This window comes from Bufo bufo, chromosome 1 (assembly GCF_905171765.1).
Source record: "Bufo bufo chromosome 1, aBufBuf1.1, whole genome shotgun sequence".
NCBI lineage: Eukaryota > Metazoa > Chordata > Amphibia > Anura > Bufonidae > Bufo > Bufo bufo.
The window spans coordinates 405,759,117-405,774,604 of NC_053389.1; the positions used below are offsets into that span (position 1 = coordinate 405,759,117).

General features: G+C 41.1%; 1 protein-coding gene across 1 annotated transcript in view; it reads right to left on the bottom strand.

Annotated features, from left to right (window-relative positions):
• PRELID2 (PRELI domain containing 2) overlaps positions 1-15,488 on the bottom strand; it is a 131,066-nt gene that overhangs the window by 27,712 nt on the left and 87,866 nt on the right. The window contains exon 5 of the mRNA XM_040406115.1: positions 3,376-3,481. Coding sequence (XP_040262049.1) covers positions 3,376-3,481 — 106 coding nt within the window. The remainder of the gene's footprint in view (positions 1-3,375; positions 3,482-15,488) is intronic.

Sequence of the window (15,488 nt, forward strand, 5' to 3'; positions counted from 1 at the left end):
AGTAACATGACCATTTTATAGATTAGGTCGTTACGGACGCGGCGATACCCAATATGTGTAGTGTATTTTATTTTTATTCAGTGATAAATGTTTTTTTTTTTTTTAACTTTACTTTTTTCACTTTTTTTTTGACCCAGACCCACTTGGTTCTTGAAGATCCAGTGGGTCTGATGTCTGTATAATACAGTACAGTACACTAGTACACTATATAGTTTATTGTACTGTATTTTACTTACACTTTGTCTGAACAGATCTATGCCTTTAGCACAGATCTGTTCAGCGCCATGGACAGCAGGATGCCCGAGAAGGCGTCCTGTTGCCATGGGAACCTTCCCCGTCTGCTCAGTTGTGGCCACAACTGAGCAGACGGGGAAGGGTAAGGAGGGTGGCTCCCTTCCTCTGTGACCCCATCCTGTCTGGGGGCTGCAAAGGCACAGCAGCAGCCCCCCGATGGGAGAGGGAGGGAGCTCCCTGACTGTTAACCTCTGCTCTTCCATACCGCGGTCTGTACGGACCGCGGTATGGAAAAGGTTAAACGGCTGACATCACAGCACAGATGTCAGCCGTTTATACCAGAGTGTCAGCAATGTGCTGACACTCTGGTATAACCACTGTACACCAATGAATATATTAACTTCAATGGGGTTCGGGGCGAAGTTCGGATCCCGAACATCTAGGTGTTCGCTCAACTCTACTTATAACTACAGCTCAATCAAGTTCATCTGAGCTGGAGGACAATGGGTATGAGCAGTTTAACTTGTTCCGCTCATTGTGATAAATGGGCAGGGAAACTACTGTATGCCAGGTTACCTAACCATTAAGCTTCCAACACTTGCAGATAAAGCTTAAACGCTTTCTATGATCGGGGTATAAAGGGGTTATCCCATGATTAATGTAAAAATGAATATCAGACATCATATAGTACATGACAGTCTCTTTCTAATAAAGCTATAACCAGCCCTGTACCTCACATGGATCCAGAGATCTCCCCATTCACTGCTCCAATTGCTCTGCTAGATTATCTTCAGCCTGGGAGCTCAGGGTTGTGTCCTTTCTGCTGTAACTCTCTCCCTGTAACCGCCACAGCTTCTAACAGAACATATGGCTGGTGGCAGTTGAACTAAACTGAGCTCTTTTGACCAGCTCAGTGAAACGGACAAAAAGTGAGGAAAAGAAAACAAACAGCAGGTGGCGCTGTACAGATTTTATTGAATAACTCAGTAGCTATACTACATTTTTAAATTACATAAAATTACAAAAGTATGATTACTTGTAGAATATGATTTGTGACAACCCCTTTAAAGACATACAATTAGCTATTCACTGGAATGTTTGTGGGCCTCATGCTGGGGTTTTCAATATTCTCTTTTTATCCTGACATCTAATATCAATGCTACTTTAATGAAATGAAACTGATATTAAAAAAACACATATAATAAAAGCATCATGATGAAGCCTGCAACTACAGATGTAGCCAAGATAAAATTGACTCTGATAACACAAGTCACAGTGTTGTCTCGTGCCATCTTTTGACAAAAGCCATTGAAATACATTGAAAGAGTTAGTTAACCGATTTGTGCCATTGTATACCGCAGAGGAAGCAGCAGAGCTTGTTATGTCCTACAACTGTTGGGTCTAACTAGAACCATCATAGCTTTAAATGGTACCAAAATGTCAAAGGAAAGGCACAAGTCATCTCAAGCTAAACCTGAGAACATACAGGCATGCACATAGCATCTTTTAGGATGTGGTGGCAGAGGAGAGTCACATCAGCGGCGGCTCTGTGGTTCTATTCTGTCAACATCTAAAATTGTTTCTGGAACCTTGTTGAATCTATGCCATAAAAAACGGGCTGCCCTAAGGGTTCTACCTATCTTTAGGATAGATCCTCCATATGAGATCAGCAGGGGTTGACCGGATCCACAGTGCACTGAAACACAGTGTAGAGGCCGAGAACTGTATGGCATGCACATTTCTCTTTGGACCTCCACTCACCTGATATTGATGATCTATGTTAATGATAGGTCGTTAACATTACAGTCCAGGAAGAAGACTTAAAAGTTGTCCCTTACAACAAGTGCATCTGGGTATCATTTTATATGTGACTACTCTGTATAGCACCCCTTAAAAAGGTTGTCTGGTGGGAACCTGGACATGTGCACAATGACAGATTTGGTTGGGGCATATATAATCATCCTCTGGGAAAACTGTTTGAGACAGAGTCTACAGAAGGGCAAAACAGTAAAGAACGCTGGGTACATATTATAATGATCACAAATACTGCCACTCCTCTTGTATACACAGGTCAGCTTACTCTGAAAAAGCAATTGAAATTTTATTTTTGCTTTTAATAAAATGGTCAGAAGGCCACCTTGACTTTTTTTTACTGTAAGACGCACCCTCTCTTCTATAAACTGCACTTTATAGTTTGAAAAGTAAAATGCATTTTGTAGAAGAGAAAATCTTACTAAACTGGGGGGAAGGGTGTCAGAGTAAAAAAGTCAAGGCGCCACTCCTCCACCTAAACTTTCCATTAAAGCATAACCAAACTTCCAGATGTGTACAAGAGGAGTGGCAGTGTTTCTGATCATTATAAGGCCTCCTGCACACGATTCGCAGGTCTGCAAATCACAGATGCGGTCCGTGTGCATCCAACAATTTTTCGTGGGGCTAGAAGCCTATTCTTGTTCACAAAATGGACAACAGCACAGTTTCTATCATTTCCAGCCAGCCGCAGAGATGCGGACAGAAAATGGATGACATCCACTTGCTGTTATTTTTGCGGACCCATAGTAATGAATGGGTCTGTGTGCAATTTGTAAAAAATTGCGGTTCAGATATGGACCAAAAATACAGTCATGTGCATGAAGCCTAACATGTACCCTCCATTTTCTTAACAGTTTTCCCCTTCTGCCTCTAATAGACAGTTGTCCCTGAGCTCACTGCCATGATGTCTCCAAATAGACATCACAAAGAGAAAAGGAGATTCCTGCTCCCACATCTCTCACTCAGAACCAGCAACACAGAGGACATCATACAGCAGCAGTGTTTCTGTGAATCCCCCACTGGGGTGATGTAGGAAACTTACTAGAAGCAGCAGCAGTGCATCTCTTTCTCTCTGCAGCTGCTCCCTCTTCCTGCTCCATAATCACAGCAGCAACTGTAATCTGAGTGTAGGGACCTCTGTGTATGGATTTTATCAGTAAATTTTAAGTCAGTAGTGAGTGCAGGAGGCAGGGGGTCAAAGGAGTATGAGAAGTGGAGAAAGAGGTATCTTACCATTTAACGCTAGGGAAAAAAAGGTTTAGTTACTATATGAAACACTGTTCTCGGTGCCTGCTTTTTTTTTTTTTTTTTTATAGATAAACAAGTTACCTTTTTAGCTCCTTGTTTCAAAAACGATTGTGCAAATTTCTCCAAGACACAGTTGAGGTATCCAGCACCAGTGATTGTTATGGTCCCTTTCTGACTGAATTCCGTCCTGTGGGTAAAAACAAATGAAGGGAATGTTTTAAACAATCAGCTCATTTAAAGGGAACCCGTCATCAACTTTATGGTGACCTCACTGAGGGCAGCATAAATTTGTGACAGAAATGCTGATTTTAGCGGTGTGTCACTCATGAACTAAAAGTAAGTGGTTGCTGAGAACCAGCATCATAATCATTGCAGCCCAGGCCTGGAAAAGAGTCAAATCTACCTGAGAAGAGTCATGATTATTCATAATCTTCTGCTCTCCCCACCCATCTGCTGCTGATTGGCTGTTCTCTTCTAGGTAGAAAACTAGGTAGAAGACTGTCAGTCATCACCAGGTTAGCAAGAATTCATTAATATCCATGACTCTTCTCAAGTGGCCGTGACTCTTTTCCAGGTCCAGTCTGCAATGATGGTTCTCGCCAACCACTTATTTTAAACGTATAAAAGACAGACCACTGAAATCAACTCACCTGTCTCTACATTATTCTGCAGTTAGTATGGGCAGCATAAAGTTGATGACAGGTTCCCTTTTAACAAACACCTACTCAATCTTACATTATGAAATAAGTTGCTAGTATCGTTTTTGAGCTCAACAATTAACTTATAGCTTCACACAGAACATGTTTTATCAGAATATTATCAATGGTGTTTAACTCACATTTATCTCAGAAGTGATCACAATATAAACACATTGTGCAAATCATGTTCTGTATCCTATGATGGCTTTTCCTGGGAAAACTAAGGATATTTTGACATGCAGTGCTGCACTAATCCCATTCAGCTGAAAAGGGACAGCAGAAATCCACAGACACATATTGCAGAAACCATGCACATTTCTGCAAAGAACTGGCAGTGTGTGAATATAACCTAATAACTTTTAACCGGACAATGACCATATATTGTACATGTATGGTGCTTGGTACAGGGCTTTAATCCAGAGTGTCGTACAAGTACGATGTGGGATTAAACCTCCTGCATTGCGGCAAGAGCAGCTCAGCTCCCCAGAGTAGACAGAAGCTGTTACTTACCGTTATTGACTTCACCTCGCCTTGGTGCCCACTCGTGAGTGGAGTGGGTGACATAGCCGCCGGGTGCCTGCAGTTTTAAAACAGCAGGCACCCGGGACTAATGTATGTGATCAATGATAACATAGCTCATACATTTAACCCCTCAGATGCCATGGTCAAATGTGACCAGGGCATCTGGGAAGTTAAAGAACGCGAACGCTCGCTCTCGGCTGTGTACCAGCTACCCCCAGTGAGGATTAGGGTTCCTGGATGTAGTATGCGGCAGCCTCTGTACTCAGAAGTGGTGCAGGGCTGCTGCACATTAGTTCCTATGGAGCCCCTGCCTGAAGGAACACAGTGTAATCATAATGCATTGGAGTCTATGAGAAACAAACAAACAATCTAATCATTGCTTGTTATGGTTTCCTATGGGAACCATTGAAAGTGTTAAAAAAAAAAAAAATACATAAATAAATAAAATTAACATCATGGGCAGCCCTGCATGCAAAAATGCCTGTACTCTTAAAATATAAAAATATTTATCCCATACAGAAAACGGTGAAACAAAAATAATAGTCAAAATGTCCAATTTGCATTTTTTTTTTGTCACTAAACTTCTCACCCAAAAAATGAAACTTTTAGTGATGTAAGGTGGCAAAAAAATTTGTTTTTTTTTTGACGGTGTTCATCTGAGGGGGTTAGATCATGTGATATTTTTATAGAGCCGGTCGATGTGGACACGGCGATACCCAATATGTCTACTTTTCTTTTTTCCCCCGAATTATTTTCGGAAAAGTACAATTTTTTTACATGAAACTTTCATTTTTTTATGTAAAACTATTTTTTTAAACTTTTTTTCACTTTATTTTTTGTCCCACTCTGGGACTTCAACTTTTGGGGGTCTGATCCCCTTTACAATGCATTACAATACTTCAGGGGGCTGGATCTCACAGGCTGTCACGGAAGGCAGCCACGATGGCTAAGGAAGGCATCGGGCTGCCATCGGGTCCCCGTCACAGCACAGTGGGGACCCGATGGCCACCCCGCATCCGGCAGGATACCGAACGTGCCACGGTCAGCGTTGACCGTGGCAGTGCAAGGGTTAATGCACCGGCATGTGTGTTTTCACTGATGCTAGCGCATACAGCAAGGTTCCGGCTATCAGTGACTGCCGTACCCCTGCCACTGGGTGCTGCACCCGCCCGATAAGATCGCCGTACATGTACGGCGCTGGGATTTCTGTCACACATTTCTGCGCCGTACATGTACGGCGCTGGTATCCTACGGGTTAAAGAAACCTCAATAATACACCATATTGAATCAGGATATGCCATAAAGGTCAGATAGGTGTAGGTCCTGCCTTTTAGATGTGCTTTTATCTCATGAATGGGACCCCCAAAGTGAATGCACCGCACCTCTACATTCACTGCAATTGGACTTGTGAAAATAGCCAAGCGAACAAGCTCAGCTATTTTCAGAAGACCAATAACAGAAAAACGCAAGCCGCATAAGCATGGCCACCTCTCCATTTACCAATAGGGTAATATATGCATTCACCTCAGGGGCCTGTTCTCAAGATTGGAGTGGATCGAAGGGTTGGGACCTGCACCTATCTGACACTTATGGCATATCCTAGTGATGTATCAGATAGGACAACACCTTTAAAGGCTAAGTACACCTTTGGGGGGCATTGTTTTAATTTATTATTGCATTGTACTCATTTTAAGAGCCCCTTTCTCTGTACGGCCTTGAGATTCTCTAGTAGCAAGTTCTGTATTTTTACGGTTTCTTGTCAGGCAGCTCAGCTGACAGCTCCTTATTTCTAATCTAGGACCTTATACACGCTTATTATAACTCAATTTTTATCTTACTGATTAGAAAAGGTCTTAAATAAGTGCTTATGACCAGTTAGTAATTTAGAGATAAGGTTTATTAGATGACTGTCAGAAAGTGAAAGTACGATTCAACCAGCTAGACAGTTAACTCTGTGACAGAATGGCTGCATATTTTTGATAAACACTATTGAAAAAAATTATAATTTTTGCCCAAAATAAGTAAATGGCAATCATATTTTTTATTTTTTATTGCCCCTGAAAGTGTACATAGCTTAAGGCTTTATCGGCATTAATTCCTCTTATGTTTTTCATACCACGCGTTTGTTCAGAAATGTGTGACATTAGATGACAGAAATGTTATTAGGACAATTACCAATTTTTTCACATACTTGTTGCAGACGAGTTACATGGCAGGTGGAGTCCTATGTTACTGGTAAGAAGCATATACCGGTAGCTATGCAGACTGATTTTAGACATATATTATATATATATAATTTTTTTTTAGACAGCGCTTGGGATTAGAAATGCATCCGCAAGAAGGAAGATTTGTTTTTCTCATAGCTGTAAATGCAGCCTAATGAGAGCAATTGTTCCTCAGAGCATCCTCTGATAATTTAATACATTTAATATTCTGGTATTAGCCTTAATGGTTTTTAGATTACACTTTTCAAGCCCTAATATACACAGCTATTAAAAAAGGAAGTCTAAGCCAAACATATAAATGTTAATGTTCAGCAATGTTCACATCTGTGTTGGAGGCTCCATTAGGGGATGATTGGAGGCTCCAATAGGGGCCTCCTTCACAGATTATGTTAAAACATATGGAACAAAATAGCATAAAACTACAGTTTTTTTTTTAACAGAAACCTGACGGATTCCATTATAGTCAATGGGTTCAGTTAGGCCGCAATTTGCTACTATCGTTTGACAACTCCAGCCCCTCCATTATTTTTGCTGTTCTGCTCCTATAATGGAGCAGAACAATGGAAACTAAGGCACTGGCGCGAACCCATCTTGAACAATTTATTATACTTTGGGGGTAGATATACTAAACCTAGAGATCGCCTAAATTAAGACAGACAGTCTGTCTAGACCTGCACCAGATTTATCACTGGGGACTTCACTCCGAAGGATACGGTAATTGTGGCTCAGGAATTTTATGAATTTTAGAATTGTAGCAAAATTTAGGAGCAAAACAGCTCCTCTAATTAGGCCATGCCCCCTTTCCAGTGAAGACCCCATTACTTCTAGATAAGCCCCGCCACCATTTCAAACAAGTAAGAAAAAGTTGTAGAAACCCTAGTTGAACCAAAATGTACCACAGATTCTAGATGCAGACACTTTGGTACATCTGGGCCTTTGTTTCTTAAAGGGGTTGTGCAGGATCCTAAAAAATGTAATTGAAAGAGGACCTTTAATGGGTACAGACATTAAGAAATAACTAGCAGGTTAGGTAGGGCATAGTGCAGGGATGTAATATTGTTTACTAGTTTGTCTGGGCGCCGCTCCGCCCGCCCGCTGTGCCCCCCGTTTACTACTCCCGCCTGGTATGCTAATGAAAAGCATTGGTACAGGGAGGAGGAGACTGCCCTGTTTCTCAATGGGCATCTCCTCCCTGGCTGTAGCGCGGTCCAATCGCAGCGGAGCGCGTCACAGCCAGGGAGGAAAAATAAATAAATAAATAAATAAATAAATAAATACTCACCTTCTCCCTGGAGGAGACGCCCATTGAGAAACAGGGCAGTCTCCTTCTCCCTGTACCAATGCTATTCATTAGCATACCAGGCGGGAATAGTGAACGGGGGGCACAGCGGGCAAACGGAGCGGTGCCCAGACAAACTAGTAAGCAATATTCCATGCACTATGCCCTACATAACCTGCTAGTTATTTCATAATGTCTGGACCCATGAAAGGTCCTCTTTTATCTTGTAAACCCCATCTAGTCTCCTACAGAGCATAACAGTGTTTATACCTGGACAACCTGTTTAAGTTCACTCTTTCTGAAGCAATGTATTTCGTCCATTAAACTACAAGTAAAAAGCACTGCAAGATTTTAAGCTGGCTATACACAGATGTTTGTAGCAGAACTTGCCGATCTGAGCAGGACTGGTAAATGATCTAATTAAGGGATGCCCAAACTTCTGCTCTCCAGTTGTTGCAAAACTACAACTCCCAACATGCCCTGATAACGGTAGGTTGTCCAGGCATGCTAGGAGTTGTAGTTTTGCAACAGCTGGAGGGCTGCAGGTTCGGTATCCCTGATCTAATTTGGACGGTTGGACCTCTCATCTTTTGACAGCTCAGAGAGGATTTCCTTTACACCAGTTTTGGGGTATATACATATGTTTTGTTTCAATCTGTACCATACATTTAGCCCCATCAAGAATTGGATGAGAATATCCATGTTTATACAATCTATTACAGACACAGTTTATTCATCCTGAATATAGAGATTACTACTGCAATTTCTTTTAATACATGTCTATTGTACTGGAATTGACATGATGGAATGCTTAGGGTGACACATAGTAGCCTTCTACACCGTATTGGCCCCTACCTCCTTATGATACTTTTGTGCTCCTCAAGCCCATAGTTTTTTTGGATTTGTTTGCTCCTTACACTGGCATAACAAAAAGGGCATAACATTCTGTCTAATATATATAAAACACAGATTACAGGTTATTGTTATTAAAATACAAGATGAATTCCAGCATGGTTGCTGCGTTGGCCAGGCGAATAATAAGGTCATAGATGTAGCGACTATACCAGAATATATACAGAAAAAAAAAGGGGTTTTCATGTGAAAAAACAAATTAACACTACAATCACACAAAAAACAGATTTTCTAGTTAAGATATTTTGCCCTCATAGATGCTCAAACTTTTTGTAAAAAATATTCCTGATTAAATACAAAATAGTTACGGGTCATCAAATATTGGAGCAACGCGATCAGATTTCTCTGTAGGTCCGCGGCAAAGTTAAAAATATTTTGCAACCATGTCAAAAATTGCTTGTAGGGCAAGAGCATAAGAATCTTCAACCAGTTTGGCATTGGGCTACATCTAAGGGCACTATCCTGGCAGTCCCCTGGTATTCACCTGTAGAGGGATCTTAACCTCCTGGAGTAGTCCTGGTGTGGTTGACAGATGACTCACGGGGATAAGAGACATTGGTAAAGAATCAGGCAGAACTCATAGTCCGTAAAAGACCAAGGTCAGGGCAGACAGAGCTCCTGCAAATCCGTGAAACAAATCAGGGCAGGCAGCGCATGGTCAGCACTGTGACCAAGCATGAGTTAGGTCAGATGGCAAAGGGTCAGAATCCGGAAATCAAGCAGAAGTCGGTACACAAGCAGACTATAGCACCTTTGCAGAATCCAGCAAGGTAGTAAAGCGATTGCGCAGGCAGTGAGCGAGAAACAGCACAGCATGTCCAGGATGCATACTAACCAGTGGCTGTAGAAGAAAGGTGAACCATGAACACAAACTCTTTACCCAAATCTAGCCACGATAGGTTGCATGGGAGGAGGGATCTGATTTTTATCGACTTTTCGAAAGGGATGAAAAAATTGTAATAAAGGGACCAGGGTGCATGTGTACAAATGGACTAGGAGTGATAGCTATTGGCTAAGGGAGAAGTGGTTCAGCAGCTGCACTGTTTCCACAACTCTGAATGGGAGCTATGCAAACAGTACCACAACAAACTACACTGTTTCTGTAACGGCTGAGTTGCGTAGCTCCCATTCACCGCTATGGGAGACAGAAAGCAGTGTGGCTTCCATAATACTAGCCACACCTGGCCAGTGCTTGCTGTAGTCATTAGTAGATTGGTCATGAAAAGCCAAGATTGGATAACCCCTTTAAGTGTAAGGCCAGTCTTAGGCCTCTTTTAGACGGGCGTTGCGGGAAAAGGTGCGGGTACGTTGCGGGAACATGCACGATTTTTCCGCGCGAGTGCAAAACCTTGTAATGCGTTTTGCACGCGCGTGAGAAAAACCGCGCATGTTTGGTACCCAAAACCGAACTTCTTCACAGAAGTTCGGGCTTGGGATTGGTGTTCTGTAGATTGTATTATTTTCCCTTATAACATGGTTATAAGGGAAAATAATAGCATTCTGAATACAGAATGCATAGTAAAATAGCGCTGGAGGGGTTAAAAAAAAATAAAAAATAATTTAACTCTCCTTAATCCACTTGATCGCGCAGCCGGCATCGCTTCTGTCTTCTTTCTTTGCTGTGTGGAGGAACAGGACCTGTGGTGACGTCACTCCGGTCATCACATGATCCATCACCATGGTAAAAGATCATGTGATGACCGGAGTGACGTCACCACAGGTCCTTTTCCTCCACACAGCAAAGAAAGAAGACAGAAGTGATGCCGGCTGCGCGATCAAGTGGATTAAGGAGAGTTAAATTATTTTTTTTTATATTTATTTTTAACCCCTCCAGCTCTATTTTACTATGCATTCTGTATTCAGAATGCTATTATTTTCCCTTATAACCATGTTATAAGGGAAATAATAATGATCGGGTCTCCATCCCGATCGCCTCCTAGCAACCGTGCGTGAAAATCGCACCGCATCCGCACTTGCTTGCGGATGCTTGCGATTTTCACGCAACCCCATTCATTTCTATGGGGCCTGCGTTGCGTGAAAAACGCACAAAATAGAGCATGCTGCGATTTTCACGCAACGCACAAGTGATGCGTGAAAATCATCGCTCATGTGAACAGCCCCATAGAAATGAATAGGTCGGGATAAAGTGCGGGTGCAACGCGTTCAACTCACGCATTGCATCCGCGCGGAATACTTGCCCGTGTGAAAGGGGCCTTAGGGTTTCCATTGAGGAACACTAAAATCAGCAGATTACAAGAGCATTCCATTAAATTAAATTAAATATACTATACTGCATGTAGGCAAGATATAATAGGGACTGGATACAGCAGTCTTATCTGTGTAGGAACAAAGCAGGAAGTGCACCATAAATAACAAATAAGGTACTTTGTTTTATTAGGTATCCGTTGCTTTTTATGTTCACAGTAGCACAGTACACAATGTATTGTGCTATTCCTTCCAGTAAATAATAAACCTTTGGCCCATTATAAGTCAGTATGGAATAGGTCATAATGGATCCATCAACCAGGTTACAAATGAATCCAAACCGATCACAACATCAGATGATGCCAGTGGGAACAGAACCTTAAAATAAAATCATAATACAGACAGTTAAATCCACAAATTACAGTCATCCATTGTACCTTCTACGGTGTTCCCCAAGCGGTAAAACTGACCTGTTATCTTCATTCTCCGGGTCAGTTTGATTACAGCAATATCATCACATTTATATTTTTTTTGTATTTTAGTACTGAAATAAAATAAAAACTTTGAATTTTTTTTTACATTTGCATTGCCACATTCTCACACCCATAACTTTTATAGTTATGTTTACGGAGCTGTATGAGGGCTCATTTTTTGAGACAATCTGTAGTTTTTATTGATACATTTTGGAGTGGTGGCAGCATTATGCTGTTGGGATGCTGTTCATCAGCAGGGACTGGAAAACTACTCACAATACAAGGAAAGATGGATGGCACAAATACAGAGAAATTCTTAAAGAAAACCTGATTCAGTCTGCCAGAGATATGAGACTGGGGTAAAAGGTTCACCTTCCAGCAACACAAATACACTAAACCTACTGTTAAAGCTACACTGAAAATGGAAACAACAAAAAAAAAAAACACACAAAATATTAAGTATAAATCACCCCCTTTCCCAATTTTACATATAAAATGTATAAACAATAAATAAACATATTACATATCGCCACATCCGAAAAGTCCAAACTATTAAACTATTGTAAAAAATCTCCTATGTGGTGATTGCAGTTAATTGAAAAAAGAAAAACCGCGCGATTCACAATTTTTTTTAGTCACCTTGTCCCCCCAAAAAATAGGATAGGACTGTTGGATTATGGGCCAGACATTCCATTAAATGCGGAATGCACGCGGCTTTTTTTTTTGTGTGGTATAGAGTATCGCAATACTTTTTTATGGTATCGAAACAGAATAAAAAATTTGGTATCGAAACAACCCTAGTCTGCAGTAAAAAGTACTGCTGGGTGTTACCAGTAGCGAGAGTGTCTGACTCTGATCAATCAGTTCTGCCAGTGGCAGACTGACATGAACACCCCCCAACTGGTAACGCCTATCTGCACCTTTACGGTAATCAATTAATTCATAGACTTCGTCGAAATAACAGATGTTCCAGAATTGTTTTCAGATGGGGAATGCAAGAAAAACAGGCAGGTCAGGAGAGGTGACAGGTCTTCAAATGTCTTGAAATGACCTGGTCATGACCTCAGTCCAATTGAAATTCTGCAACTTTTTAAATGCATGCAATTACAAAAGTATTCAGATCCAAGTGCTGCTTCGAAAATGTAGAAGATTTTTTGTGGGACAACTTCAAAATTTTCAGGCAGTGAATACATATGTACATAAAAATTTCATTTTTCATCTAAGTCTACTTTCACACTCACATTTTGGCTTTCCGTTTGTGAGATCCGTTCAGGGCTCTCACAAGCGGTCAAAAACGGATCAGTTTGCATTCTAATGCATTCTGAATGGAAAAGGATTCGCTCAGAATGTATCAGTTTGCATCAGTTCAGTCTCCATTCCGCTTTGGCGGCGGACACTAAAACGCTGCCTGCAGAGTTTTGGTGTCCGTCTGATGAAACTGAGCCAAACGGACACACTGAGACAATCTGGCACAATAGAAAACGGATCCGTCCTCTATTGACTTTCAATAGTGTTCAAGACGGATCCGTCTTGGCCATCTTAAAGATAATACAAACGGATCCATTCTGAACGGATGCAGATGATTGTATTATCTGAACGGATCCGTCCATGACTGATCCGCACAAAACGCGAGTGTGAAAGTAGCCTAAATTATTGCTTGTGTCACAATAGAAAAACATTGTGCACCTTCAGAGTGGTAGGCACATTGTGGAAATGAAATGGTACAGGAAAAACACCAAGGAAGGGGTGGAATACTTCCACAAACCACTGTACAGCAGGAGTAGGATTCAGGTTACCATTCAGAATCTGCAGAATAAAAGAAACCACATGCTGGATGAGATACTTTACACCCAAGCTTACCAAACTCATCAGCATGAGTTGTTTATCTTGTGCAGAGAGATGTGCAAATGGCAATTTACTGGAGAATATTGACCACTTATCGATCCTTGTAGAATAACCATGGCAGGACGCAACGTTACAATGACACAGTCATGAAGAGAAGTCTATTAATGAGATTCGTCTACTGAATTATTGACTAGTTAAGTACAGAAGCTCCGTCCTAATTGTTTTTCACATGGGAGTTTAATTAATGTGTCTTTGATACAGAACACCCAGCATCTTCTGTCAGAACATCTCACAAAGTCAGACTGGGGTTAAATCATCGATTAATGGACAAATGGATTTAGTTGTAAGCCTCCGTGCTTTTTCACTAAAGAGTGATCCCAGGGTTTAGTGAAGCAAATGCAACATTACAGAACTCAACTATTTAGGGTAGGTATGGTTGGAATATAATGGATATACAATGCATCCCATATATGTTTGGCTCCATAATTTACCACACGAAGGGATGGAGAGAAGGAGTATAAAAGGCACACATACAAAATACATCTAGACACAGGATATCTTGGCACCTGCAACAGTATTCATGAAGAAGTTACAAACATACAATGATCCCTCAAGATACAATGGCCTCAGGATACAATATTTTCAACACACACAAGTCTTTTCTGTCCGATCATCATTTTATTTTTTAACCAGTTGTCTTAGGTAGGGTCTCATTTTTTTGCAGGATGAAGTGACAGTTTGATTGGTACTATTTGGGGGGGCATACACCTTTTTGATCACTTGGTGTTGCACTGTATGTGATGTTAGGTGACAAATTTTTTCATTTTTTACGGTGTTCACCTGAGGGGTTAGGTCATGTGATATTTTTATAAAGCAGGTTGTTACGGACACGGCAATACCTAATATGTCTACTTTTTTTTATTTATTTCACTTTAACACAATAATAGCATTTTGAAACAAAAACATGATGTTTTAATGTCTCCATGTTCTGAGAGCTATAGTTTTATTTATTTGTTTTTTGGAGCAATTTTCTTATGTAGGGGCTCATTTTTTGCAGGATAAGGTGACAGTTTTATTGGTACCATTTTGTGGGGCATACGCCTTTTTGATCATTTGGTGTTGCACTTTGTGATGTAAGGTGACAAAAAAGGCTTTTTTGACAGTTTATTTATTTATTTTTTCATGGTGTTTATCGTACAGGGTGGAGCATGTGATATATTTATAGAGCCAGTTGTTACGGACGTGGTGATACCTAATGTGTGTGTTTTTTCCCTTTTTTTTATTATAAAATCAGGGGAAAGGGGCATTTTTTTCTGTTTTTACTTGAAACCTTTTATTTAATTTTTTTATTAAAAACACTTTTTTTGGCTTTGAATTTTTATTTCTGACTTCAACTTTGGGGGGTCTGATCCCCTCTGCAATGCATTACATCTGTATTGTAATGCATTGCCCGTTAGTGTATTACTCAGTGTAATACACTAACAGGTTACCTAGTAGACCCACGTAGAAGGCAGGTCCTGATGCCGTGCAAGGCATTGGGCAGCCTGTGCAAGCCCGATGGGCTCCCTCACCCGCCACATGCACCTTCCATGCTGCGGTCAGCCCTGACCGTGGCATAGAAGGGGTTAATCAGAGACTGCCGGGCCCCTGCAGTGATCGGACGCGCACCCCTCCAGTGCCTGACCGATCACCATGATGTAATAGTACGTCAAAATGCAGAAAGTCACTTGCCGCCGTGACGTACTATTACATCATATGTCGGGAAGGGATTAAACAATTCTGGACTGCCCATATGATGATCATGTCATGTGCTTGGAAGCTTCTGTTAGGTTTGTTGGCAACATCTGAGTTAGGCCTCATGCACACAAACGTATTTTCTTTCAGTGTCCGTTCCTTTTTTTTTTTTTTTTTTAAATTAAATAACAAAAAAACACAGAAGTTACTCAGTTTGCTTTCCGTTTCCGTATTTCCGTTCCGCAAAAAAATAGAACATGTCCTATTATTGTCCACTTAACGGACAAGGATAGTACTGTTC